Source organism: Antennarius striatus, chromosome 3, assembly GCF_040054535.1.
Source record: "Antennarius striatus isolate MH-2024 chromosome 3, ASM4005453v1, whole genome shotgun sequence".
Classification (NCBI taxonomy): domain Eukaryota; kingdom Metazoa; phylum Chordata; class Actinopteri; order Lophiiformes; family Antennariidae; genus Antennarius; species Antennarius striatus.
Genome location: NC_090778.1, coordinates 5,494,170 through 5,519,971, shown reverse-complemented (window position 1 = coordinate 5,519,971; position 25,802 = coordinate 5,494,170). Strand labels below are relative to the sequence as shown.

The following is a 25,802-nucleotide window of genomic DNA, read 5'->3' as shown; positions in this document are numbered from 1 at the left end:
ATACCTGGATAAGCAGCGGGAAACAGGATGGATGAATAGAAACAATGCAGTAACTTCCAGGAGTGCTCCTTGTGAAGAAACCCTTGTGCAGTGTTTTGAGGTTTGATCAAACCTTCCTTGATCATATTTTATTCTTTCACCACCTGTAGCAGCACACAAAAAACAGTTGTTAACACAAAGTGATGTTTTCAGTCTGAAAGCTTGCTGCAAACACATAAATATCCTCCAGGCCTGATGCCGTGTCTAGCTCAAGGGCACATCAGCATGTCAAATTGATGGCATGCTGCTGGCCCCAGGTCAGGCCCTAATGTTCCTCCATAAACTCTGCAGAGAACAGCTCCAGTCACACAAATGGAGAGGACAATATATACAGGCAGAGAAATATTGAGGTAGAGAAACACTTGTAGAAATACTAACATGTAGTTATGGGATTCAAATTTTAAACTTTCTTTGCTCATCTCGCCTCCCCCCTCTTTTTAAAAAAAAATCTCTCTCTCTCTCTCTGTGTCTCTCTCTCTCAGACACACACACACACACACACACACACACACACACACACACACACACACACACACACACACATTTATCCTCCACCCTAGATGTATCTTGAGGAGAGTCATCCCTCTCCTCTCCTCTCCTGTCAATGTGAATAAATGAGCCGGGGCATGTTTCTCGGTCTGTGCCTGTATCGGTGTGCGGGGCAAATGTCCGTCATCACTGTCCAGCCTTCCCAAAAAGTACACACACACACACACGCACGCACGCACGCACGCACGCACGCACGCACACACACACACACACACACACCTGTTCTGTGCTGTTACCCTCTGACAGATCACTGACATGCTGTCTCTAGGCCATCCCTCTCTCTCTCTTTTTCTGTGTGTATGTGTGTGTGCGTTTGTGTGTGTGCGTTTGTGTGTGTGTGTGATTACAGACAACTCCCCTACTGTGTCTGTCTGGCAACTGCCATTTCTCAAGGAGCTAAGTTGAAGGGGCTGTGCACTGTAGCTGGAGGGAGTGTGCAGAGAGGATGGAGGGGGGATATAAAGAGGATGGAGAGAGGGTGTGGACAGGAGGGAGGAGGTGAAAATAAGACGGAGGGAGGTGTAGAGAGGATGGATGGAAGTATATAGAGGATAGGGAGGTATAGATGATAGAAGGAGGTGTAGTAAGGATGGAGGGAGTGTAGAGAGGATGGGGAGGTACAGACAGGATGGAAAGAGGTGTGGAGAGGATGGAGGGAGTGTTTGTTTTCTGAGGGTTTATTAATAAAGATGACCTCAGCGCTGCTCAGAGGGCACGTCTGTTCTTTCCTTCCATCCTTCTCTGTGCCTCTGACTCTGATCAAACCATCATTATTTTGTGAAGAAGAATTCCATTTTTATGTATTCATACATAAATTTCACCGCCTTCTCTCATCTTCTCTCTTTCCACCTTGTTGTTTCGTGGCAAGTTTGTCGCACCGTGTTTGTGTGGACTCGTACTGCATGTGTGCGGCGTATTCAGACTAATCCGTATGTGGGTGGAACAAGGATAATCCTACTTGATATAAGTCCTTTGTGTCTCGGCGTCCGCGGATGTGATTATGTGCTTCATTACGTCGGACCGAGCAGGTCGAGTCCACTTCCTGCGTCTGTGCAGACGTCAAGTGTGTGTGTCAGGAACCACAGATGTCCTCACAAAGATGACCACTTCACTTCAAAGTCAAGACATTTCCTCCTTCGACAAAGATGACTTGGTTCACGGTTAAAGGGTGGACTCCACATGTTTCCATTTTCTGTCCATGTGGCCATCTTGATCTGTTTGATCTGTGTTTTCCTGCAAAAATATAAAAAAAACTGGCATTATGCATCATTGATCAGGTTGCTCAGGTTGTTTGTTGTTTTTGTTTTTTTCTTTCCATCTCTCTTACATCATGTGCTTCCTGCGTCGACCTCTTGTAGCTGGATAGTTTGAACAGAACGGATCCAAAGTAGAAGCATTTATCTTCATGTCCCGGCGTTGTCCTACATAGATCATGTGGGAACGAACAGTACGTGTTTGTAATTGGGGTGAGGTGAACCTTTAAAGACACTATTAGGATTAACAAAGTAAGACAAGGTCCATAAACAGGAGTCAGGTGACAATAAAGTGGGGGGAGTGGGAAGTGATGTCATTTGTTTAGCAGTCGCTCTCCCCTCTGTAAACCAGTCCCCCCCAGGGCTGATGCTGCAGCCTGAGTGGACAGCCAGCCAGGTGATGGGCCACCAGGGGTTCAGCTGTTACCATGGAGGGGGAGGGATTCTCAGTTTGCCCCGTGCGCCTCTTTGTGATGAGCACAGAGGCCTTTGGGGAGAGGGTCGTCCTGCTGCTCCAGAGCCACATAATGAGATGATCCATGGCCTTCCTGCTGCTTCTATCACCTACACACACACAAACACACACACACACACACACACACACACACACACACACACACACACACACACACACACACATACAGATGCACATGCAGGGGCAGGTGCAAGTATGCACAAATTAAGTTTGACAAACATATAAAACCCAGTGGATATGGGCCTATGGTGCACGCACACACACACAAACACACACACACACACACACACTCACACACACACACACACACACACACACACACACACACACACACACACACACACACACACACACACACACACACACACACACACACAGTACTGTACTTACTTAATGTGAGGTAGATCTCTCTGCATTGTCCTGCACCCATGAACAATTCCTTGACTCTGCTATCTTATCTGCAGCTGACCCTCATACAGTTCTATTTGCTGTCCAGATAGCATAAGGGAGAGGACATGATACCCCTGATACTGGTGGAACCCAAAGACAAGAAGAATCATACTGTTGTTGACCCCAGTCTATAAAATGATAGGCAGAATATGACTTTGCTTTCATTCTGAGGTTGACTGCTCCCCTTCCCAGTTAAATGGTATCAAATTATAAATATATATTTTTTAAATAGCAAAGTTCATAGAATACTATTAATGGATGCTATTTCTATTTCATCAGCATCCAAAGAGAAGGTATGTATGGTATTCATGGATATTCGTGATGAACTTCATTACTTTTGCAGACATTGCATTAACAAAAGATGGAAGCTTAAGTGAGAGCAAGAAAGAAATGGATCAGAGACGTTTTTGTGTGTTTATCCACCCACGACAAGTTAATCAAAATATCAAAGCACCAACGTTTTTTTCATTATGCGTGAAGCTGTCTGGCCTTCATCAGGTCATGTAGGTGTTGCAGAGGTTTTATTATAAGGAAGGAACTTTTTTGGCTTTCTCTTTAATGAGAGAAAACTGAGACTTGGGCCAACTCAGTGCCACCTCCTCATAGACATATGGACATGTATCGACAACATGCACACAAATACCTCTTGATGCATGAGCTGACATGTGGATATAAGACAAATATGAATTTCCTGTACTTCTTTCTCGGTTTAGTTCACACAACAGAGGTTGTTCAATAGACTCCTGTGTCAGGATAATAATCACAGCCTCTTCGGCTCAACCGATATCTGTTCCATAATTTCCATAGGACCCAAGAAATCAGAGGATGGAAGTGGTAAACTCCCACTTCACTGAAAACATCACAAAAACAATCGTTCCGTATCAAGAGCTACAAATGCAGAGTTTTTGTCACAGCACAGACAGAATAATACGTCAGACACACTTGTTCACATCACTAAAGGGGTTTTCTGAGAGTGGGCTCGGTGGTAATTCTGGATTTCACTGTTTTATCTCAGCTAACTTACAACCGAAATATGAGATTCGCAACCGGGGTAAACAAAGTGTGATTTCCCAACTGAAGCCAAAATGTTCTCAGAGTCCTCCGGGTACCGTGTAGAGGGGTACACAAAAGTCCAGTTTTCGTCCGTGGAGGTAAAGATGGTTGAGCATTCAGATGGACAGCAGCACTGGAGGCTTTGGTCGCAGTCAAATTAGGCTACCTCTATGACAGTTCATGACATGCAAGTCATGCTTTATTGATTATAGTTAGGTTATGCTTTATAGATAATATTATTACTAAAGCTCTATCGATAACATGTTGACCTCTTCTGAGGTTGTCAGTTTTTTAATGGAAAGAAAGCTCACCATCAGTGCAGCAGAACCAGAATTACTTCTTCTTATACCACTTATATTGCAGACAGGACTGCACAGATTGTTTGAGGTCACTTCTTTGTATCAAATGCCAACCAACAGCACTCAAGCTTAAAATAAGTGTTCAGAAATATCTCTGTGTTGAATTATTGACAAGTCCATGCTGCGTATGTCTCAAACCGTATAATAAAAGGTATAGAAACACAGAGTGGACGATATTTCACACACAGGCCGAAGCATGAAGAAGACAAATGGAAACGTGTCCTCTGTATATCAGTCATTTCTATGGCACACTGGGTAATCGATGCCTCAGTTGAAAATGGATTGACGACCCTCATGAGATATATCAGTGGGAATTGACTTTGTCCTGCCTCTGTGCCGATAATGGTCTCGGCAAATGGCGTCCATCTCTAATTTTAGCTTGTAAATCACAGCCCACGAATAATGGACTGCACTTAAAGGGGTCAGAGTTCATTACTAAATCACTCAGGAGGACAAAGATGGCAAAGTTAAGCTTTGCAGCTCATTCTTTTCCCTAAAACTCTGAGGGGTGGCAGCGGCGGGTGATGTTGGAAGTGTGGGCGGATTCATGAAGGGGTTTGGACGTCTGACCTTGGCCAGATGTCCACCAAGATGGAGGGTGTGTAAATGTGTGTGTGTGTCATCAGCCAGGAGAGTGCTCGGCTCTAATAGTGACTGGCAGTCATTTTGTCGGTCTTTATTGCCTCATGCCTCTTCCAGTTCTGCCGCTGATTAGAGCTGCCATACACACACAAACACACACACATGCACACACTTCTTGGAGACAAACCCGCATGTTTTTGGCACACGCTCAAAGCTCTGGCCTTGCATGTGATTATCGTCCTATTGCATTGTCTAGCGCAGCGATCAAAGAGAACAAAATTGTGCTCTTGTCAAGACAGATTGGAGGAAACAACGGATATATCATCACTACGGTTTTTCCTGCTCATCAGGGTGCTGTCGCTTTACACAATGTCAAATTAAGAACAACGCAATTAAAAGCCTTGGTCATCACAATAAGGCCTGATAGGGAAGGCAATACATGGCACCTGAATTCAAATTCCAAATGGACATATTCATTCTGCTGTGCTGACACAGGGGAATAAAATACACCCAGCCACGTGTGCACACACATACACACACGCACACTCGTGCATTTAGAACGAGGAAGAAGGCGATTAGCTTCGAAAGCACAGGTTTAACGTGTTAGTCAGAGCTGATTCACAAGCACCTGGCTGGTTTCCACCACAGCTTCACACTCACACACACAGTCAGCGCCCCGGAGGAATGTCAGAGTGCCTGTTGGTGCGTTCGCACGTGCGCGGAACCTTGCAAAGTTTTTAGCTGCTGTATTCTCTGGATAAAGCGGATGGAAAGCTGAGGTTTGGATGACTTACTCATTCAGGAAAAATCCACCAGAGATGGCTAGTATTCTGCTGGGCTGTCACACAATCGTGTGTGTGTGTGTGTGTGTGTGTGTGTGTTCGTTTACAAGGTCATCCAGCTCTAAAGGTGACCTCACCAGTGGCCCCAGTAGCAGCGGCATACAGCTTTTCATTTTGCAGACACACCAGTCCCAGGAGGACACTCACTAAGGGGTTAAATACTCTACCAGAAGTAGTTAACACAATCCACACACACTCGCTTCAATACGTTGGACACATCCTCAAGGTTTTTCATTAAGTGTAAACTTGCTTCTCAGCACAGTTAATTAAATTAACTCAATTTCAGAATGTTTTGCCAAATAGAATTTCAGATTTTTATGCAACCTGTTTTGTTTTTGTTTTTGTTTTTATTTTCCTGAAACTACAAGAAGCTGGTTTATCATAGGGTGATCACTTCCTGTGGAGACATATTTCCACATCCAAGTGAAAATCAAGAGGGATTTTTAATTTGACTTATTTAGTATTAACAGGATGCATTTCTTTGTTTGATGCATGTGTCTCCATTACACACGTGCACAAAGCTCAGACTTAATGCTGAAAAGCAGTGTCCGATTCACAGAAACGTGGCAAGACTTGGCAAGATTTCTGAGTTCCTTTTTTTGGAAAAGGGTTTTGTGATCAGTCAATAAAACCTGATGAAGATCACAGCTACTCCGGTCGATAGTGAGCACAGAATCTGCATGGTGAGTAGCTTCACTTCCAGAGTCTGGTTTAGTGACAGCAGTGAATGATGGGGAGGTTCCCACGTTAGCTTTGTATGCTCACTTTGTGCAACAAACCGTGTAACACACAGCCTGTAACTGATGTCCACACACTCGAGTAGTTTGTCATGTGATCTGTAAAGTGAACTCCAGGGTGTGATGAATGTGAGGCCTGAGGGTTCAGGTGTGGGAATATCTGTGGGTTTTGGTGTAATGTGTATCTTATCAGAACAGCAGTTAAACTTCCAAAATTAAAATAAATCTGTGCACTTATTACCCTCATGTTCATTGGAATAAACTTTGCTGCATGAATTTATACCATTGACTAAGAACAAGCTTCCTCTATAATGGAGATGCAACGTTTAATCAATGTTTAATCATCAACTATTCAATGACCTTTCTCTATCTATTCTGTTACGCAATATTATTCTGGATATTACAAACGGGTCATAATACAGTTTGTAATATTCAGTTGTGATTTTCAGGTGAGACTGGATATTACAAACTGTATTTTGAACAGGGTGGGGGTATTGCAGTGAAGTTTTAAATTGCAATTTGTATTGCAATGCTGTAAAATTCTTGAATTAACATTATATGGATAGGAAAATGTGGAAAAATAAAGCAGTATGACTCCAGGTAGTGAACAGAAGTTCATGGCTACTTGACATGTTAGAGTTGAATCACATTGTGGTGTGATGAGCCCTGTTATATTTTTATATGTGTGCATGATTGTGTACAGACACATACGTGAATGTGTCTGTATACGAAAATGTGAGACAGTTTTGCTCGTCTATCAAAGCAGCATGGTTAATCCCACTTGAATTTAAGTGTGTAGACACACTTAAACACAAACCATTGTCATCACCATCACTTATTACCCCTGACTCCTTCTCCTTTCTCATTTAGGTCAATGTGACCTTCATCTGAGTCGAGTGTCTCCATTCAGCACAACCAGAGAAACTAAAGGAGATTGAGAAGAAAGAACACAGACGCGTGAGGGAGGAGAACAAGGCCAAGTAAGAGAGTGAAAACACAACAAAGGTGGAGCAAAAAAACACAGCAGCATCTTTTCTGGCTCCTCTCAACCATCCCTTTGCCAACAGTATGGGTGCGAAGTAAATGGGAGGGAATGACAGGATAGAATGGAGGAGGAATTGAAGGGGGCATTTAAATTTCCCTGAGAATCAAAAGAAATATAGTGCAAATGAAGAAGGAAAGAAGAAATATGTGAGGAGGAGGAGGAGGAGGAGGGTTCCCTTTGTGAAAATAGGATGTGAAAATTACAGGCATTTTCAGGTACCGCTAAAAAGAAATTATTCTGAAGTGAGAGAAGGAGGAGAGTGATGAAAGAGCTGGAAGATAAGAACAAGCAAACAGAATGAAAAAGGAGAATAAAGGGTGTTAAATTAGGCCAGAGAAAAGAAGAGAGGAGACATGTATGGATTGCAGCTCTGCAAATATTAAAGTGAAGGCGAAAGTGCTGGCTTTTCAGTTCAGCTTCACCCTAAAGGAATTTTGTGATGTGTTTTTAGCTTGATCTTTATTGTCATTTTTGTCATCATAATTAAACCTTTTGGATGGAAAATACAAGAAAGCCAGAAAAGAGCAATTGATGAAAATGTTCTTTTTTTTTTACCTCATGTGAAGGTGGAGAGTAGTCATCCACTAATCAGAGCATCAGCGGTTCAACCCAGGCCCCCCCTTTAGTCTAATGATGAAGTGTCCTCTAGCACTTGTTGCCTCCTTGAATCAGTGTCTGAATATTTATGATTCCTGATGAGCAGGTGGCGTCTTACATGTAGCTTCTGCCACCAAACTATGACTGTGTGAATGGATGAATGATGGCTCATACAGTTCTTCATGTAAAACTCCGTATTAAGATAAATACAGCCTGTTTAACATTTAAGTAGCTGCCCCGCCCCTGGTTTTGTATCTCATGTTACAAACATTTTTTCCCTCAACCTCCTGATTGGCTGGTTGGTGGGTTTGCTTTCAGCCCGACTGGAAGATTTGTAGATTATTCTTAAAATAAATGGGAAAAAAAACAAAAAACAACCTGATTGCAAATATAAACCAAAGCAGAGCCTCGCTTTAAATCACACATCCTTCTCTAACATTCGCTAACATTTTTTAGATAACACGTTTAAGTCACTTAATTTAAAAAACCGCAGCATCATTAGTGATGACCCGTAGTGTCCTCTGTTGGCCTGGCAACCTCAGTTTAATTACCCAACTCACAAGACTGTTAATTCAATTCAACATTTTTCGCCCTAGTTTCAAACTGAACATCTATCTTTTCTCGAGGGATTCTGTGGCTCAGGAGGTAGTCGACCACTTATCAGAAAATTATTCGATCTCTTCATGCCCAAGAGTCCTTGAGCAAGGTAGTGAATTCAAATTGCTCCCAGTCGCTGTTTCATCTACAGTATGTTTTGAGTGTTTTTATCACTCCTGATGAACAGATGACAACTTGCATGGTAGCCTCTGCCACCACCGGGTGAATGTATGAGTGATCAGACAGACCAGACTATGTAAAGACATTAAACATAAATTTTTCTGCAATGGATATTCCCAAATCAACTTTCTGGCAAGAAAAGCTTCAAAATTCCACTCATACACAAATACTAAATGGCTTTTTAGAATTTATAATATTAATTTTTTAACTAGTTATATAGCAGTTCTAGGGTTTCTCTTGTTTGTTATACATTCCCCAGTCATCTATATTCAACACTGATCAGACAGCAGTGTCAGTCAAAAAGCTAAATAGGGTTATTGTAAAAATATGAATAATATAGTATCATCATTTATTGGGTCTTGAGAAAAGTTAAACTATCACAACTCATTATATTTATTGAATTACCATCTTTTGAAACCTTAAAAAAAAATTAATTAGTATTTAATAAAAACACTTTAGCCAATTCCATTTGTAAGGGTTTTAGGAGTACATGTTCGATAAACACAAACAGATGATGGACATACATCAAACAGTCACAAGAACATCTCCAATGACAACAGTGACCGAGCCTCACACACATATAGACACACAAATATCTGTGGCGTTAAAAAAAAAAAAAAAACCCTCAAGAAACATTCATCCACGATACAACTTCTTCTTGCAAGTCTACATCACTCTTGTTCTTTCTGTCACAATACACTTATCCCTCTTTCTTGTTAATAATTCCAGATACGTCCCCCTCTCTACGTCTCCCTCTGCCTGGGCCTCTCTCAGTGTATGTTTATCTCTGGGAGAATATTAGTTGCCGATCATATATAGCTTCCTCTGACAGGGAGCCATTGTAGGGAAAGGGGAAGTGATGGAGATGTGACAGTGATAGAAAAGAGGTAGAGAAAGTGATAGAGGGAGGAAGAGGAGAGGGAAAGGAAAGTGAGATGAAGGTGGAGGTGATATGCATCAAAACATCTTGACAGGTGTCAGGTATGTATTTATAAATGTACTCCACTTTTATGTGTGGCCCCAACCATACCATATAACTATGCAAAGTGTGTGTGTGTGTGTGTGTGTGTGTGTGTGTGTGTGTGTGTGTGCGTGCTTGCGTGTGTGTGTGTGTGTGTGTGTGTGTGTGTGTGTGTGTGTGTGTGTGTGTGTGTGTGTGTGTGTGTGTGTGTGTGTGTGTGTGTGCCAGAGAGCAGCAGGCCTTTTGTTAGGACACACCTTTGTTCCTCATCACTTTACTTGTTGTAAATATATTTTGTTTAGTCTAGCAACCCAACTTTTGTTCTTCTAGTGTTTTAAATAGTACTTAATGATAACATTTCTGCCATGTTTCTGTGGTTTCCTGATAAATAGAATATAATACAACAGAATGTTTTCATGAACCACATTTTCATAGCCATTCCCCTGTTAATTTGATCACTTTCAAGCTGTCAGGAAACACTTCCTGCAATGCACGACTTCCTTCTTGACAGTACCTCAGAAGACAAACCGTAAGGCTCCTTCTTAAACGACCCCCCAACACACACACACACACACACACACACACACACACACACACACACACACACACACACACACTGCCTCCCCACCCACATCTATTGCATTTGCATGTCCTCACGGAGGGTCCGCCACATTAAGTGTCATCCCAAACCAATTACCCTGCAGTGGAAGAGGGCTATAAAACCCTCCCACAGTAATTCTCCACCGATGCTGATTTACCGTCCATGTTTTGTGTTTCACATGGAGTACGCTGCAAACAAATCTTTGTTCTGTACAGCCGTTCGGCTGAGATATACAATTAATGTCATCTCAGATATTAACAAGCCTTAAATCTACATTGTGTTCAACAAGACATCTCAAGTAGTATCGAAAATGTTAAATGGTATGTGTTTAGTGACTGATTTAAAAAGAGAAGAGGCTGTCTGAGAGCATGTTTCCTGCTCTTCACCTTAATGGTGCCTCATTGAACTGTGTGTGGCTACAGTTCTCTGCATGACGCTGTGGTGAGGGTCCGCTTGAAGTCTCTTCTCGTACGCTTTGAAGGTTGTGTAACACGTGTTGTCACCATGCCCAACCCAAAAACATTTCAGCCTTCAACCCATCCGAATTAAACATTAAATAAAATTATAAATTGAAATTATAAGATTAATGAATGGTTTGTAAAGCATCTCTTTGCCCATAAGTCCGCTGGGATAGGCTCCAGCAACCTCTGTGACCCACGAAAGCAGAAGAAGCATCAAGGCAACTGAATGACTGAATTAATGAATGGTGCTATTTATCCTGCTCATAATTTATTTTTGATGATTAATATTTATTATTCATTCATAATTAATTACAATTCTATAATTTTACAGATAAGTCACTAAATTATTCCAGTTCTGTCAAAATCCTGTTCATCATATACAACTCTGCAGCATGGTTGCGCACTAAGGAGCCATTTGTAATGGTTTATCCTTAAATGGCAAATGTTTGTTGCATTTTGGGCATGTTTCCATGACAACAACATTTCTGGGCATTGAAAACCAAACATATTTGGTTTCATGGTGTAAATAGAGTTTTAAACCACTGTGCAAATATCTGTGTGCGAGGATCATTTTCTGAAAGTTGTTGTATGAACACAACAGTTCTTTAAAAGCCAATGAAAAACAGCTTCGCTTTTGTGTTAACAGAATGCAAACATCTTTATCATCCAAAATATTTGTAATCCTGGTCTTTCCTGCAAGAATTAAATGTGAACCAACTGTTGCAAATATTATTGACTTTCAGTATGTCAAACAGTAAAAAAAAAAAAAAAAAAGATTGGAATAAATATAAAGAAAGAAAATTGGACTGATGAGCATTACACATTGTAATGATGGTATTAGTGCTGTGGTAATTTTGCATTATGTTGAAAAGCTTTTAGGAACATTAATCACATTAGTCCTTAATTGAGTAGGAAAGACTTGTCTTCCAAAATTACAATATATTATCTCTGTCGCAGTAAATGTGAAAAAGGCCTCAGCTGTCAACAAGGATACAGACCCACACACAGTGTATGTACACACAAGCAGATGTACACACATAAACACACACACACACACAGGTTCCCCTCCATCTGATTTGATGAGGTGAACGACTGTGAACCTGTCACGTCTCGCATGCCTCCATCCTCTCTCTCCACCCGGTGTCTCGATCGATCCCAGCTCGTCTTCCTGTAAACCTGGACCCTTTTTTTCTCCACCACTCAACCCCCCTACCTCCTATCTTCCTCTTCCCTCATCATTGTTATTGATCGGCCTGTGTGTTCGACAAAGTAGAGAGCACGCAGCTGTTAATGTAAAGTCAGGCTGAAGAGCACTGCTCAGGGTTTGAGTATCACCTTTCTCTTCTAATGGGCCCAATCAGGCCCTAATAGAGCCTCGGTCAGACCATCGAGACGCGTTCTCCTCGCTCCGCTCAGTTTTCGCTCGTGCTCCCTTCTCTTTAAACAATGTCTCCACAGTCTGTCGGCCAGGTGCACTTTCATCTGATGACCGTTTCGTTAACTGATCCGATCGCTGTCGTTGGCAGATTTTTTTTTATATATACTTGTAGTCATCTAGGGAAGGATTTTGCTTCTGCTGACTCTGCACACTCTTCTTTAGAAATGTCCTACTGTGCATTTTTCACAGTAATGTACATTCATTCCTGGGAGCTGCCCAGTATAACCACAGTCTGCTAGTTTTGGCCACTGGGAAATGCCTGCCGAGTACCAGAATCTGAAGTCTTTCATTGACTTTTCTGAGCCACTGAGCACATTTAATCTATCTGGGTTAAGTGCCTTGCTCAAGGGCATTTTTATTGTTTCTAGTTGTTCGCTCAGTGGAAAGCGTTTCTCCCTGTTTTGCTTTACAGCAGCTGCATGCCTTCCAGGCATTTAAAATGACCGGTCGTCACGTACTTATAAAAAGGTCAAAGAAAGCTAATGTTAACCCTCCAATATTTTAATGTGACATGAAAGCACTCTGTATAGTCACTCCACCTTCATGTGGTTTTTCATGTCAACCATCAACAGGGAGCACAAAGGCTGCATGCACAGCTTGGAGACATATGCTGCTTTTGGCCAGTGTGTATCCTCCCCATGAACCACGCGCAGCTGATTGCTCACAGGTTTTACAACAAATCTAAAAAGGTACACCAAAATGACAGCTGGGGCTGATGCTCACACCAGCAATTTCATCGACAAGGATTTCCAGGGTTTCTTCTTCCTTCTCTGCTTTCAGAAACAGCAGAACAGATTTCAGTGAAAAGTCAAATTTAATTGCATGACATTATACGCAAACATATACACAACAAGGTTTAAAAATGACAGTAGTTATGAGAAACGTCCATCTTAAAAAGAGATTCCCTGTAAGTCTGATTTGATTTTTTTTATATATATATTCAACTACTATTTAGTATCTTTTGCTGAATTCGGCTAAAATAAACAGTTTCTCATCATTTCCAAATTTAGTTTGATATCTGGAATCATCTCATGACCCCACCATCGGTGTCACAACCTCTGGAGTTACACAGGAAATCGGTCTGAGAACAGAAAATATGCAAATACTCACTTAGTAACCCCTTTTCCGTTGATTTTTATTCCAAATACGCTCTGATAACTTCTATTTCTATTAAAATCTGATTGACAGGTTTATAGCCTTAAAGCAGTAATGAACAAAATACAGCTTACTAACAATGTGTATTATCATAGCATAACAATAACTCATTCCGTGTTTATTGGATGCTTATTTTTTTTGTTAGACGCTCTGGAAAAATTTGAACCAGTATGACACGGAGTGACCCTGAGCTTAGGAATCCGACAACAGAGCCTCAGATACGCAACATGGGATGAACATGAGCACACACTGAGAGAAATGTTTGACATTCAGCTAAATCTAAATGCTAATACAGGAGGCGAGTGAAAGAAGGGGGCTTAATATGCTGGAAGCAAGTGATGTAGCAGCAAAAATGCAAAGCTTTATATGGGGCATGCAGGATGGGTGCCAATGGCCCACCATAATGTTAGAGATAGGTTGTGGTAGGTTTGGATAACATTTAACAATTAAATGCCTTCCAAGTACCACAATGCTACTTGGGAAGGTGTAAAAATAAATGTCTGGAAAGTACATGTCTCAATGATAAACTTCAGCCCACAGAGTCGCTCTAATCCTTAACACTTAGAACTCTTAGAACGGTCTATAGTTACTTTTGTCTCTCCCTTCAGCTCAGGTTTTCCTGTATCGGCTGTCATAGATCGTGTAACTCTCTCCCTTTCCCATCCCCCCCAACACTGAGGTTTAGAGGCTGTTTCTAGTCCAGCTAGGTGTAACCTTTCTGCCCCGTGGCACCTCACTGGGATCCAGGGCCAGAAGGCTCAACGTGAACTCCTGAACTCTCCCCGAATGAAACGTTCAAAGACGAGGACTGTGGAGAGGGTGAAGGACAGGAGGAGTGGGAGGGAGAGCGAAAGAGCGCCATCGGACAATTAGCCTCCCTGGGAGCATAGTGGGCGGCCTCCCCTAGAATTCACTGTTTCTGAGACTGGAGAGAAACCACAGCGAGAGAGGGAGATGCGTGCACGTGGGTGTGAGTGTGTGTCATGGTGTTTTAATTCTCGCGGCCAGCGGTTGTTGTTGTTCAGAAATGAGACGGTGCAACGGGCGCCTGCAGGCGTCAATATGACCATTTCTCTTATTCAGAGCTGATTACGGCGCTAAATCGTACAGCAGTGACTACTTTTTAATGAGCTTTGAAATACAGCAGAGAAAGTTTGTCAGCTTTTCTGTTTGTTTGAATTTGGCTGGCGGGGGAAAAGAGCATATTTGCCTGAGTGATTTTATTAGTGCGCTGGTGTGCGAGGAGCAGATTGTGTGCATCTGTAGCTGAGCTTATGATGTGAGAAATCATTTCTCCTGTGTTTTGTCTGCAGTGTATGTGTTGTCTGCTCTGTCCATACTTGTGTGTGGACATACTGTTGTGTATGTGTGTGTGTGTGTGTTGGCGTGAGGGGCGTACATGTTTGTTCATTACCTCTGCCAAGGAGATTTAGGAAGTTTCTTTTTGGTTTGTTTGACTGATAGCAAGATTACACAAAAACTACTTGACATATTATCTTGGAACTTGGTAGGGTTGAGAAAATGACTCGGTTCTCGAAATGTGTTCAGTTTCTCAAGGTTGCAAATGTTTTTGGATCAGTTATGCCTGAAATGCTTAACATATTAATGCTCAGTTATAATCCATTTATAAAAACCAAAACATTTCGAGCTCTATGTCCGTCGATGCTCACGTACTTCCGTGTGATTTTTTACATTGATGTCAATACATCCACATGAGGGCAGAGATGAGTGAAGCATTACGACAACAACAAACTGTAATGGTAGGAGGAGGTTGTGACAATGTACCGAGTAAATACAAAACAGGAAAAGCTGTGGTCATGATGTATTTTGCTGTGATCCATAAGGTCATTGAATTATTTTCTTTTTCGTTGTGTCTGCTTCACTCTCTTTAACCATTTGTGGTGTTTCAGATCAGTTTGTCTCTACAGAGCAAAAGTCTCTGTAGAGAAGAAGAAGAAGCTGTGGAGAACATATGTAGCCTCCAAGTGGTCTCCTATTAAATAATACATTTCCACAAAAACAGGCTGCTCTTCAGCGATCCATTGCCTTGAGCAAGGCTGATTGACCCGTGACCTACATGGTGCTCATGGACTTGGTCAGACCACTATCCCCCAGCATCCCCCTGGTCTTCATGCTGGCAGTCAGGTTGACACGTACCATTTCTCTGCACTTGTGCGTGCTCATCCAAAACGAAGTACAGCTATTTATTAATTCTGAAATTTAGTGCCAAACAGTCAATCTCATCCAAAACCTGTCTCGGTTTCTAGTTCCTCAGGAGGATAGCAGCCATTTCTTTCCACTTAGACACAGTTATATTACCCGGTGGTTGCATTTTCCGAGATACATGTCACAATGTTAAGTTGAGCAGTTTAAAACTACGTTTTACATTATTTCATATATTTTATCCAGATGCAAACTTTCTGTATGAATAGCAAATTAATTTGTATGTTCATTTTCTCCTTTTATTGATTTTTATTTATGCTTGAATTTCAATGCTGTAGTGAGAGGTTAGAATTATAACCATGGACATCCTCGGAACTAGGCTGACAAGCATTCATTAGAATAATCTATTAAGTTCAAACTTTTTTTTTTAATCAAAACTCAAAACTTTCAGATTTATATGGAGTTGGTTTTCAGCTCTTTTCAGACTTTCGTGGTTGCAAAGGGATTTCATAGCTTCAGTCAGACACCCCTTGAAATATTGATGATATAGCTATCGTGATGGTAAACAGTAGTCTAATTACACAACCAGCAGATGCAATGGAACATTAGCATTTGTTTGGAGCTGTATTTTCCTCCGACTGCCTCCACCTTATTAATGCAAGTATGGTATTCTCATTTGGTATTGTCCTTTAAAGCTCTTCCGCTGTGTTTACCAGGAAGTGATCATAAACAATCTTCAATATGTGGCGTAAAATCTGGCTCCATCAGGGCCGTGTTGGTGAGATGCTGTCCGATAAGAAGGAGCTTGGTCTGTCCCACGTCGCCTCACCTGGACATCCTTTTCTATCACTTCCTCTGTTCTGAGCAGGTGTTTGGCCGGGAGTCGGAGTCCTAATCATATCCATTTCTTCTGTAATCAGCTGTAGCCCCTGGCACTGATGGAATAGATCAAAGCATGATCAAAGTGTTATAGAGGGCCACGCCTGACCAGCAATGACACGGACAAGTTGGCGAAGGGGGGTAGAGGTTGTGGGCAGGCAAGCAAGAGTTATAGCAGGGATGAAAGGGAAGATGGAGATGGGGGTCTGCAGAATCTCTCTGGGGGAGACACATGAAAGAGCAGCGTGCTGAGGGGGGGCAGCCGGGAGGTGGAGATGTTACACTACAAGCCCTCATGGGAGTTTTATTTTTTTTCTGGCATTCAAGCGAGTGGAAATTAAATGCTGGTCCTCAGTTCCACTTCAATTTAAGGTAATTAGGCTGGGAAATGAATTCCAATCCCAATGTGAGAAGAATGACAACGGCGTTAAATTAATGCAGTTAGATTGCTGTCCTGCTGCAGGTGAGTAAATAATTAATTGTGAGAATCGCTTCCTCAGGTGCATGAGCAGAGAAGGGTGGCTCACATTATAATGGGCACAGTTTCAAAGACATTTTATGCTTACATGATGTTAGATGTTCCAGAAGGCCGCCACGGCAACAACGTTCACAAATGGCTCACATTCATTCCCCCCACGTTAACACACATTCAGACAATATATGCAGTTGATCAAACCCTCTTTGATTATCAGTCTTTCATCTGTTCCAACTCAACATGAACACAGCACAGTCTGCCAGCCCACCACCACCGACACACAGTCATGCTCATACATCCCTTAATGCTAACAGGGTTTATATATGACATTCCACCTAATGCTATCACACAGATGCAGACTCGCTCATGCAGGATATTGCTGGTATGTGTGTGCGCATGCGTGTGTGTGTGTTTGTGTGTGTGTGCGTGCGCCAATCACTTTGCATTCTAAAAGCAGTGCATCATGTTTGGTGAAATTCTTGTGTCTCATTGCTGCACGGGGAAAATCTTCTCAGTTCAATGAAGAGCTGTGTTTTTCAGGCCCTTTGCGCATATGGCTCTGCAGCACAGTATGAATAAGTGAAAAGAAATAGCCAAAAAAAATTTAATTTAATCCTTGTTGGCTAAGCTCAGATTCCACTACTCTTCAGTTTTTCAGGGAGGTTTGGGACTACTTTTTCAAATCTTAACTGATTTTTGTGCAGGACTAGAACCCAGAGTCCAGACATCTCTTCTTTGATGCATCGCCACGATGGTAGCGACCACATATTTTAGTCACACTTGGATTTGAATTACCGTGACAGCTTTGTAAGAATTTTTACGAAGGCTGATTTCTGATCAAAACGTGTCAGCTGTGGAAAAAAAATAAGAAAAAAAAATCACTGGAATTATCATGATATATTTTCTCTCGGTGATCCCTAGTGTTTTCATGGTCTCCTCAGCAACATTTTTTTTATCCTTCTGTATATGTTTGCATACTAAAAGGAAACTGAACTCGGGTCAAAAACTTGGCAATGCAAAAAAAAATGTGTGGGAAATAAATCTGATTCAAATAAGATTCAAAAGCTGAACCAGGTCTCCACTGACTCGCTGTTTTCTCACTGGTATCACCGCCTTTATGATGGAGGTTCTCTCCACGGTCAAGTGAAAAAATTTACCAGTCCAGTGACATAATCCAAATCTATTTTATATTTTCTACAAAGGTTGTTTTCATTTTTCTGCAGTTTGCTGTTTCACAATATATACTGAGGCTCATTTTCATAACATCCTTCTCGGAAATTGATTTGCATCAGAATTATTCTTGCATGTCTACAGATATTCTCACTCATTTTAAAAGCATGCCATGTTATTTTAGCTCTGTGAGGCTGCACTGCACAGCTGTGCTCTGAGCTAAATGCTCATATCAGCATGCTAAAACGCTCACAACGGCATGCTTATGTGCAGTTTAGCAGGTATAATGTTAACCATGATTACGTTCTTAGTTTAGCATGTTAATTACAGTTTTAATATATGCTAATTAGCATCAAAAAACAAATTTTAGTTTTGGCTTATGGGAATGATAATATTTTTTCAAAGCAAAAATATTGGTGGACTTAAAAGCTGCTGAAAGAAATGTGACATTTTGTCAGATGTCCATTTTAGATTTTTATTTGTTATTTAAGCTTTAGTTGAGATGTATTTCCTTTTACATCAACAGTCTTTTTTGGGCAATAAACCAGTGTTGACAAGCAGTAGTCCCAATGTCAATGCTCTATGCCCTAGCAGTGCTCCATCTTTGCACCATTATGATTTCAAAGCTGAGAGGACATAAATGTCTCATCTCTCCGCGCACAACGTGTGAAATTGTTCGATCCAACTTGTTCTATTTATTCAAAGCAGCGTTTGTGTGTGTGAGAGACAATTTGCATTTGTTCCTATTTGTGTGTGTGTGTGTGTGTGTGTGTGTGTTTTTAAAGTCCCCCCCTACCACTAAAAGGTGAAGGGAAAGGGGAGGGGTTACAGGAAGGAAGGAAGGAAGGAAGAGAGCTTACGGTAGCCGCTGTGTTTGGTTTGCAGAGAGGCGAGCGGGTTGATGAAGGGTGGGAGCTGCCCTTTAGTTCAGAAGTTTGTGTGTGTGTGTGTGTGTGTGTGTGTGTGTGTGTGTGTGCGTGTGTGTGTGGGGGGGGGGGGGCAGTTACGGGTTACTGGACGTTAGGTCTGTCCCAGTGAGATAGTCAGAGTGGAGGGCAGTGGGTGCAGAACCTGACTGTGTCACCTACAGCATGGTCAGAGTTCGGGGTTAAAAGTCAAACAATGCCTGGAAGGACCAGCAATCAGAAGGGGCCGCACCACCGGTCAGGGTGTGTCAGGAAAGGAGAGGTGGAGTGAATGAAGAGCAGGAAGAAAACAATGGAAAACATGGATGTAGTGTAGGCTGAATGGGATCCGAAACACTTCTCTTTCCCGTTTTCATTGACGTTGGTGCTCCTCCATGAAATGACCCTGCTTTTCGTCTCCCCACAGGGGCTCATCTTGCCTCTGACAAGAACACACACACACACACACACACACACACACACACACACACACACACACACACACACACACACACACACACACACACACACATTCAGGCTTAAAATCCACACATAACGCAAATCGACAAGCAGTCAAAACATACACAGGAGCTCAGCAATCTAATCAGAACATGTGGCCTATTTCTCCATGTTTTAATGAGCTCTCCATTGTGGAGTGCTGACTGATATTATTAGGCTGCCGTGTCTCAGCTCATTAGCTGAAGCAGCCTCAACAACAACACCAGCTACTAATAGATGAATTAATAACGCCTGCAGAGTTATGTGACACCGCAGGACCTTAAAGAGGCTGCGGTGAGAGACGGAGCAAGTGATTTAATTTGGTCACCAGGGTAGGGTGAGGCTGAATCTCACTCCTTATGGCACAGCGAGGGATCATAAGAGTGGGTTTGACAGAAAGAAAAAGAAAAATTCATCAAAGACTGACTGCAGCCACCTCCCCTGACATTCATGAAGTTCCCAGCAGACGTGACTTTGACATTCTCAATGCTATTTTAGCACCAGAGCGGTGTGAGGCAAGGTAGACAAGAAAACAATACCGCAGCTCACTTATATGTTCCAGTCGGATTGATTGCCTTATAGTTAAAGCTTTAATTTTCGAGCTGCTATAGTGCACTACCAATGTAATTACATCAAATTTAACTAAACAGGCCTATTTATACTAAGTATTAAAAATGTATATAGAGCCTCCCGTGTGTCCTATTTCATACAGATTTGTACACATTTTCATGGAGTTTGGAGACAAATGGAACAATATGTTGCCACGGAAATGGTTCAGGGCTGTGCAGCTACATTTCAAGCAAGGCAAGTACCGGTAATGAAGGTTGCTAAATTTTCAACCTCCTTGTGCACTCCTCACTACTTGTGGATGAAACGAGGCCAAAGAAAGAAAGGAAAATACACATGGACGCACATGGGAATTGTCAGATGCACCATTTACAAACCTTGTATCTATTTTCATACTTACATTCAAACCTCGGTTTTCGAACGCTTCTGTTCTCAACCAAAAACGACCAGAAAATCCGAGAATTTTACGTCTCTTGAGCAAACTGAAAGAAGCCGAGCGTACCTGAACGCGACTCACTCGGGAGACGAGCGAACTGGAATGTCCAGGATGCTTCCTCCGTAGCGCATTCGTGTTCAAAGTTCGATAGGATATCTTTTATTAAAATAAAACACCGTGTCTATTTCTACCCCTTTTTATTTATGGTAAACACTATACAGTGCAGTTTATGGTGTAAAATAGTAAAAAAACAACTTAGAAAAATTTTTTTTAGACTTGGAACGGATTAAAATTATTTACATTGATTATAATGGGAAAAATACTTTCGGATTTCGAACAACTCACTTTTCGAACAGCCTTCTGGAACGGATTATGTTGGAAAACCGAGGGTTGACTGTACTGTTATTTAAATCATTCATACAGCTTTCTGAACATTTGCTATGGTCTGGCTAGTTAGGTAGTATATCAAGGTGTTAAACTTTTAAAATGTGGGTTGTTGTCAAAGAGAAATTTGCTTGAACGCTTATAATTTAAGTAAAAAATTCTGAGTATTTTCACATTATAAAGAAAAAATACACAGATAGAATGATGTGATTATAGTCATATGGAAACAGGAATGTAAAAAAAAAAGATCCTTGCATTACATCCTGATTTCATGCAGTGTATTCATCAGGTCTTGCCTCGGTGCTATCAGCAGTGGATGTAAGACGGGTCCACACCCTACAGTGATCACACACAATGGCTCTGCTGTTGAGCCATAAATCTTGTTTTCTACAAGAAAAACTAACAAGGATACAGAAAACACGCCTGTTTTCAACACCCTGAAAGCCTCACCTTTGCCTCAACCAGTTTTTGTTCGAGCTGTTATCAAAGTCTGTCCCATAATGCACTGGGGTTAAAAGGGAATGTCCTCTAGTTTGCAGTGGAAGTTATGTACTGATTTTGAACACTTGGGCTGATCTTTTGTAATGGCTTTGAAATATTATTGACAAATTGAAGAAGTAAAGAAGGAAAAAGGTCACAAACATTAAAAGGATGTGAGTGAAGTGTACAATTAGACCTCCTCATCGTCATCCTCCTGGAGTGTTTGCTCTCTGCCTCTCCACTTACTCTAACCTTCACGATAACTTTGCATGTTACCTCTTAGCACACAGATGAAAACTGTCGAAGGAGGACAAAATGAAAAATTTCAACTCTAATCTAATATCTCAAGAGGTTTTTTTTTTTTTTTTCAACCCTTCATCCCGCTATCCATCTTAATCTGAATGTCGGCTCACTCATGCGTTGGCTGGAGAGGCCTCCAGCATCGATCCAATAAAGCTGGTAGTTGGCAAGTTCGAAGAGCTTTCACCCAAACCGGGTGTTTAAGCACGCTCATTTAACAGCACATCGCTATGATCTGCTCTGGAGTGGAGGATGGCATGAGAGTGGGGGGATGGGGGGGCGTTCGATTTCTTTTTTTCCACCCGCCCTCAGCCTCTCCTTATTTTCCTCTCAAAACGTAATCAATAACGGTCACATTGGTTGGACTGTGGGTACACAAACACACACACACACAACTCGAAATCTCAATTACCTCCCCCCTGCCACTCCACAAAGACCAAAATCTTTATTCAACATCCACATGTGGGACCGGATGAGGGAGAGACAGAAAGAGATATAACACGGTACATCGTCTATTTGTGTTTGGTTAGAGCGTTTCATCAATCGGCAATTCCCTTCTCCAATGAGTACGCATCATGAAAGCCTCATTTCACTGCCAGATATGCAGCATTTGGTGCCGAGGGTTTGTTTTGATAATTAGACTTGGTTTAGTGAGCTGACATGCAGTAGATGTAATATAGGGTCTGTAAACCTTAAAAGCATCTTTATCACCATTCCCAGTGATAATTAGCAAGGCAGACATGGTGGATTTGATGATCTTCCTACATTCAGACATCTCTCAAATTCTAGTTGACAGTCAAACCTTGTTGCCAGAATTACTTTCAATATCTGGAAAAACAAGCTGTGATGCTTTTTCGTTCGATTCCTTTTTGTATAAAGTATCAGGGATGTGGCAAGAAAGGGTCAATAATGACAAACGTGCTGAAGCGTCATAGACTGTAGACTCTCTAAGGCCGCACTGAGCGAAAAAAATGGTTTTTAGCATTTTGGAGATTGGAAGATTAAAGTCAAAATGTAAAAATAAAGTTAAAATATTACCATAATAAGTATGTAAGAAAAATATCTTAAGATCATAAAGTCAAACTGCCACCAGTTTCCACAATTTTCGTCAGATCTGTCTGCTTCTTTCTTTGGAACATGCTCAGCTTCTTTGAAATCTTTCAAAGTCCTGATATTTGAAATAGTGGGGCCTTGATGTACTGAAAATGTTATCATTTTTAACCTTAACTTATAAAATATGTGCTTAAATGCTGCCTTGAAAGATGCTCCACATTCCTCACTTTGATGCCACCAACAGTCCTCTGATGCTTCAACTTTAATGTGTAGCAGAGAAGTTCAATAATATTAATGTGACATTTTTTCTTGTAAAATTATGACTTAGGAGATGGTGGCACAGCGGGTAGCGCTGTTGCCTCATGGCAAGAAGGCTCCAGGCTCCATTCTTTTCTGTGTATTTTCTCCCTTTGTCTGGGTTCCCTCTGGAAAATATGTAACTTGGTCACAGTAAAAATTATCCATAGGTGTGAGTGTGAACGTGAATGCTTGTCTGTCTTTTGAATGGCCTTGTAATGCGCTGGTGACACGTCCAGGGTGTATCCCACCTCTCACATGTAGTCAGCAGGGATAGACTCCAGCAACACCCACAACCAATTATGATGGTCTCCTCTTCAAAATGATGAAATAATTAAAGAATTACAACTTTGTAATATTTCAATCTTTATATTTCTCCATCATACTATTCAGAATGTTTTTTTATTTTATTTTATATGTCTTTCTTTGACCCGCTCGACACCATTGAACATAATGGATTGTCGGCACCAGTCCACTGATGATACTGGACAAAAAGAACAAGATCAGTCCTAACAGAAAAAAGAGGATTTCATTTGAAAGTTACTTAGAGCGTTTATGCTCATTACAAATTACAGTGCGTCATAAGGTTTAAGGTCTTCATGAGCATACAAAAACACATTTAAAAAATTTTTTTTTGTATTTCTTATTATTTGTGTATGTAAGATGTTCTTCTCTCTGAGGGGCACCGGTTTCACCTGCACCCGTCGTTTCGTGCAGTTATCAACCTGCGATGTCAGTCTGTGATGGATATTTGACATGTTCATTACGTATAAGCCAATCCGTTTACAGCACAGTGCTATTGGATTGTCCTTGCCTCGACATTCATTTCCCAACACATTGGCATTTGAATGCTTTGCCAGCGCCAATTAGCTTTGATAACTCAGCACCAGTTTAATATACTTCTGCTGAATTGTCTTGACGCGAGTGCGGTGATAAGCTGTTTTTTGCTTGGAGATAACTGGATTACCGCTCAGAGTGAGCGGGGGAACAGGGAGGGACTATCCTGCATCAACCCTCCCGGCCAAAAGTCATTAAAACGTTTGATTTGTTTTTGTTGGCAGACACACATGTTCAAACACACACACTGATGACATCATGTCTTTTTTGACTTTAATGATTTGTATAACTCATTTCTGTTTTACATTATCGTGCATTTTGATGACTGTGTTCAGTTGTAAATCCTGCTGTGACAAAACAGTTTCTGATAAATAATCAGACCAATAAAGTGAACTGCTGCTTCAAGCTGATGTGTTTGTCTTTATCTCAGCAGGCTGCCAGAGTCCAGGCTGCTCTCTCTCTCCTGTTGCTCTGATCAACCGATTCGTCTTTCGATCCATCACTCAACGCCAGTTCCGGCGAATGGGAGCTGACATGGGAGGCGTGGTAGGGGTGAAGGTGTTGCTCCTGGTGTTTTTGGTGAGATGGGACAAGTCTCTGGGTCTCAACTGGAACCCAGTACCACGCAAGACAGTCCGGTACCAAGGTGAGTGCGCAGGGCTGATACTGCGAAGTAAAAAAAAAAGCGTCTAGCTAATCCCACCATGCAGGTGACCAACATTTTATCATTTAGCTGAGGGTTTTTTTATGTGGATCTAGTTGGTAAAAACAATTAACTCGAAGAATTAAAGTTTACGGCATGAGTCATCACAAATATTTTAACATCTTTAGAGACAGATTTGTGTAGTTTGTATACAGTAAACAACTGCCACAAGGACACCTCATTGGAAATTCTATTTTTTCTTTATGTCTATAAAGAACTGTTCCCTGTGACATCTAATTCCATGAACTTGCTGACTGAGTGATTACTCAGCAAACTATAGCTGTGGCAGCCACTAACGTGCCAGCCAGCTGGGAATGCGGCGGGTCTCATCCCTCTTTGACCTTTGTTTTCACCTTTCTGGACCAGGATCCCCAAAAAGCTTGTTAGCTCGGGATAACCGACTCATACAGTTTATTTACACATGTATTACACTGTATAAAGTGTATTATGTTTACATTAGATACTGCATTTTCAAATTTAGTACAGACTTGCTATGAGGGTGGATTTTAAAATTGATTTTATAGGCTTAGAACTGAAAGGCCCTGGATTATTTTATTATTTTATCTGGTCAGAAATCTCATACAAAACCAATAATACAAAAAAAAATATTCTAGTGCAGTAATCAGGTAGGATTTTCCATTATATCACAGGTGGATGATTTCTGATTCTAGTCTAAACGGTGACATCGACACTCAAAAAAACAATACATCAGTATAATCCCAGCGCTCAACTGTATTTGCTCTCTTTATCTCAGCCTTCCTCCGCAGCCAGGCACAGTTTTCTTCACTGAACAATACCAATTGTTGCAAACTGAGACATAGTCTTTTAATCCCTCAAAGGAGAAGTGCTACATTCTCTCTCCTGGGGATTAGGGTGAATACTATAAAGAGAGGGGAAAATATGGGAAAGAAAGCTATATTCTCTCACCTCTCTATAGCACCTATTCCACCTTTCATCCCATATCTTTCTCTCCTTTCCCCTTTCCTCCTTTTTTTTTTATCCCTCCCTCCCCTGCTTTGCTTTTGTACGCCGCAGATCAACGCATGAACCCAAAATAATCTTATGGCTTTTTCACAAAGAGCTCCGATTTCAGCCTCTCTTGAGGAGAATGGTGCTCGCGGTGGCAGCAGCGGTGGTGGAGTGTGAGGATATTTCAAAAAGCCCCTTTCTACAACCCCTATCTCAAACACCACCGGCTCGCCACCCATCCCCTATCCCCCACTCTCCTCATCCTTCCTCTCATGCCTCTGTGCTATATCCGTCACGGGTGTCGTAGCAGGA

The 25,802-nt window shown here is 41.6% G+C and overlaps 1 protein-coding gene across 4 annotated transcripts in view; it reads left to right on the top strand.

The window, feature by feature from the left end:
- The window catches only part of sema4c (sema domain, immunoglobulin domain (Ig), transmembrane domain (TM) and short cytoplasmic domain, (semaphorin) 4C), a 95,144-nt gene that overhangs the window by 19,443 nt on the left and 49,899 nt on the right, over nt 1–25,802 (top strand). Inside the window, exons 1-3 of one of the 4 annotated variants that reach the window (XM_068310846.1) lie at nt 5,446–5,539; nt 7,210–7,319; nt 24,249–24,464. In XM_068310846.1, the coding sequence (XP_068166947.1) occupies nt 24,341–24,464 (124 nt within the window). In that variant the 5' untranslated portion in view covers nt 5,446–5,539; nt 7,210–7,319; nt 24,249–24,340. Of the gene's footprint in view, nt 1–5,445; nt 5,540–7,209; nt 7,345–24,248; nt 24,465–25,802 lie in introns of those variants that run through there. The other 3 variants (XM_068310847.1, XM_068310845.1, XM_068310848.1) reach the window with 3 other exon arrangements.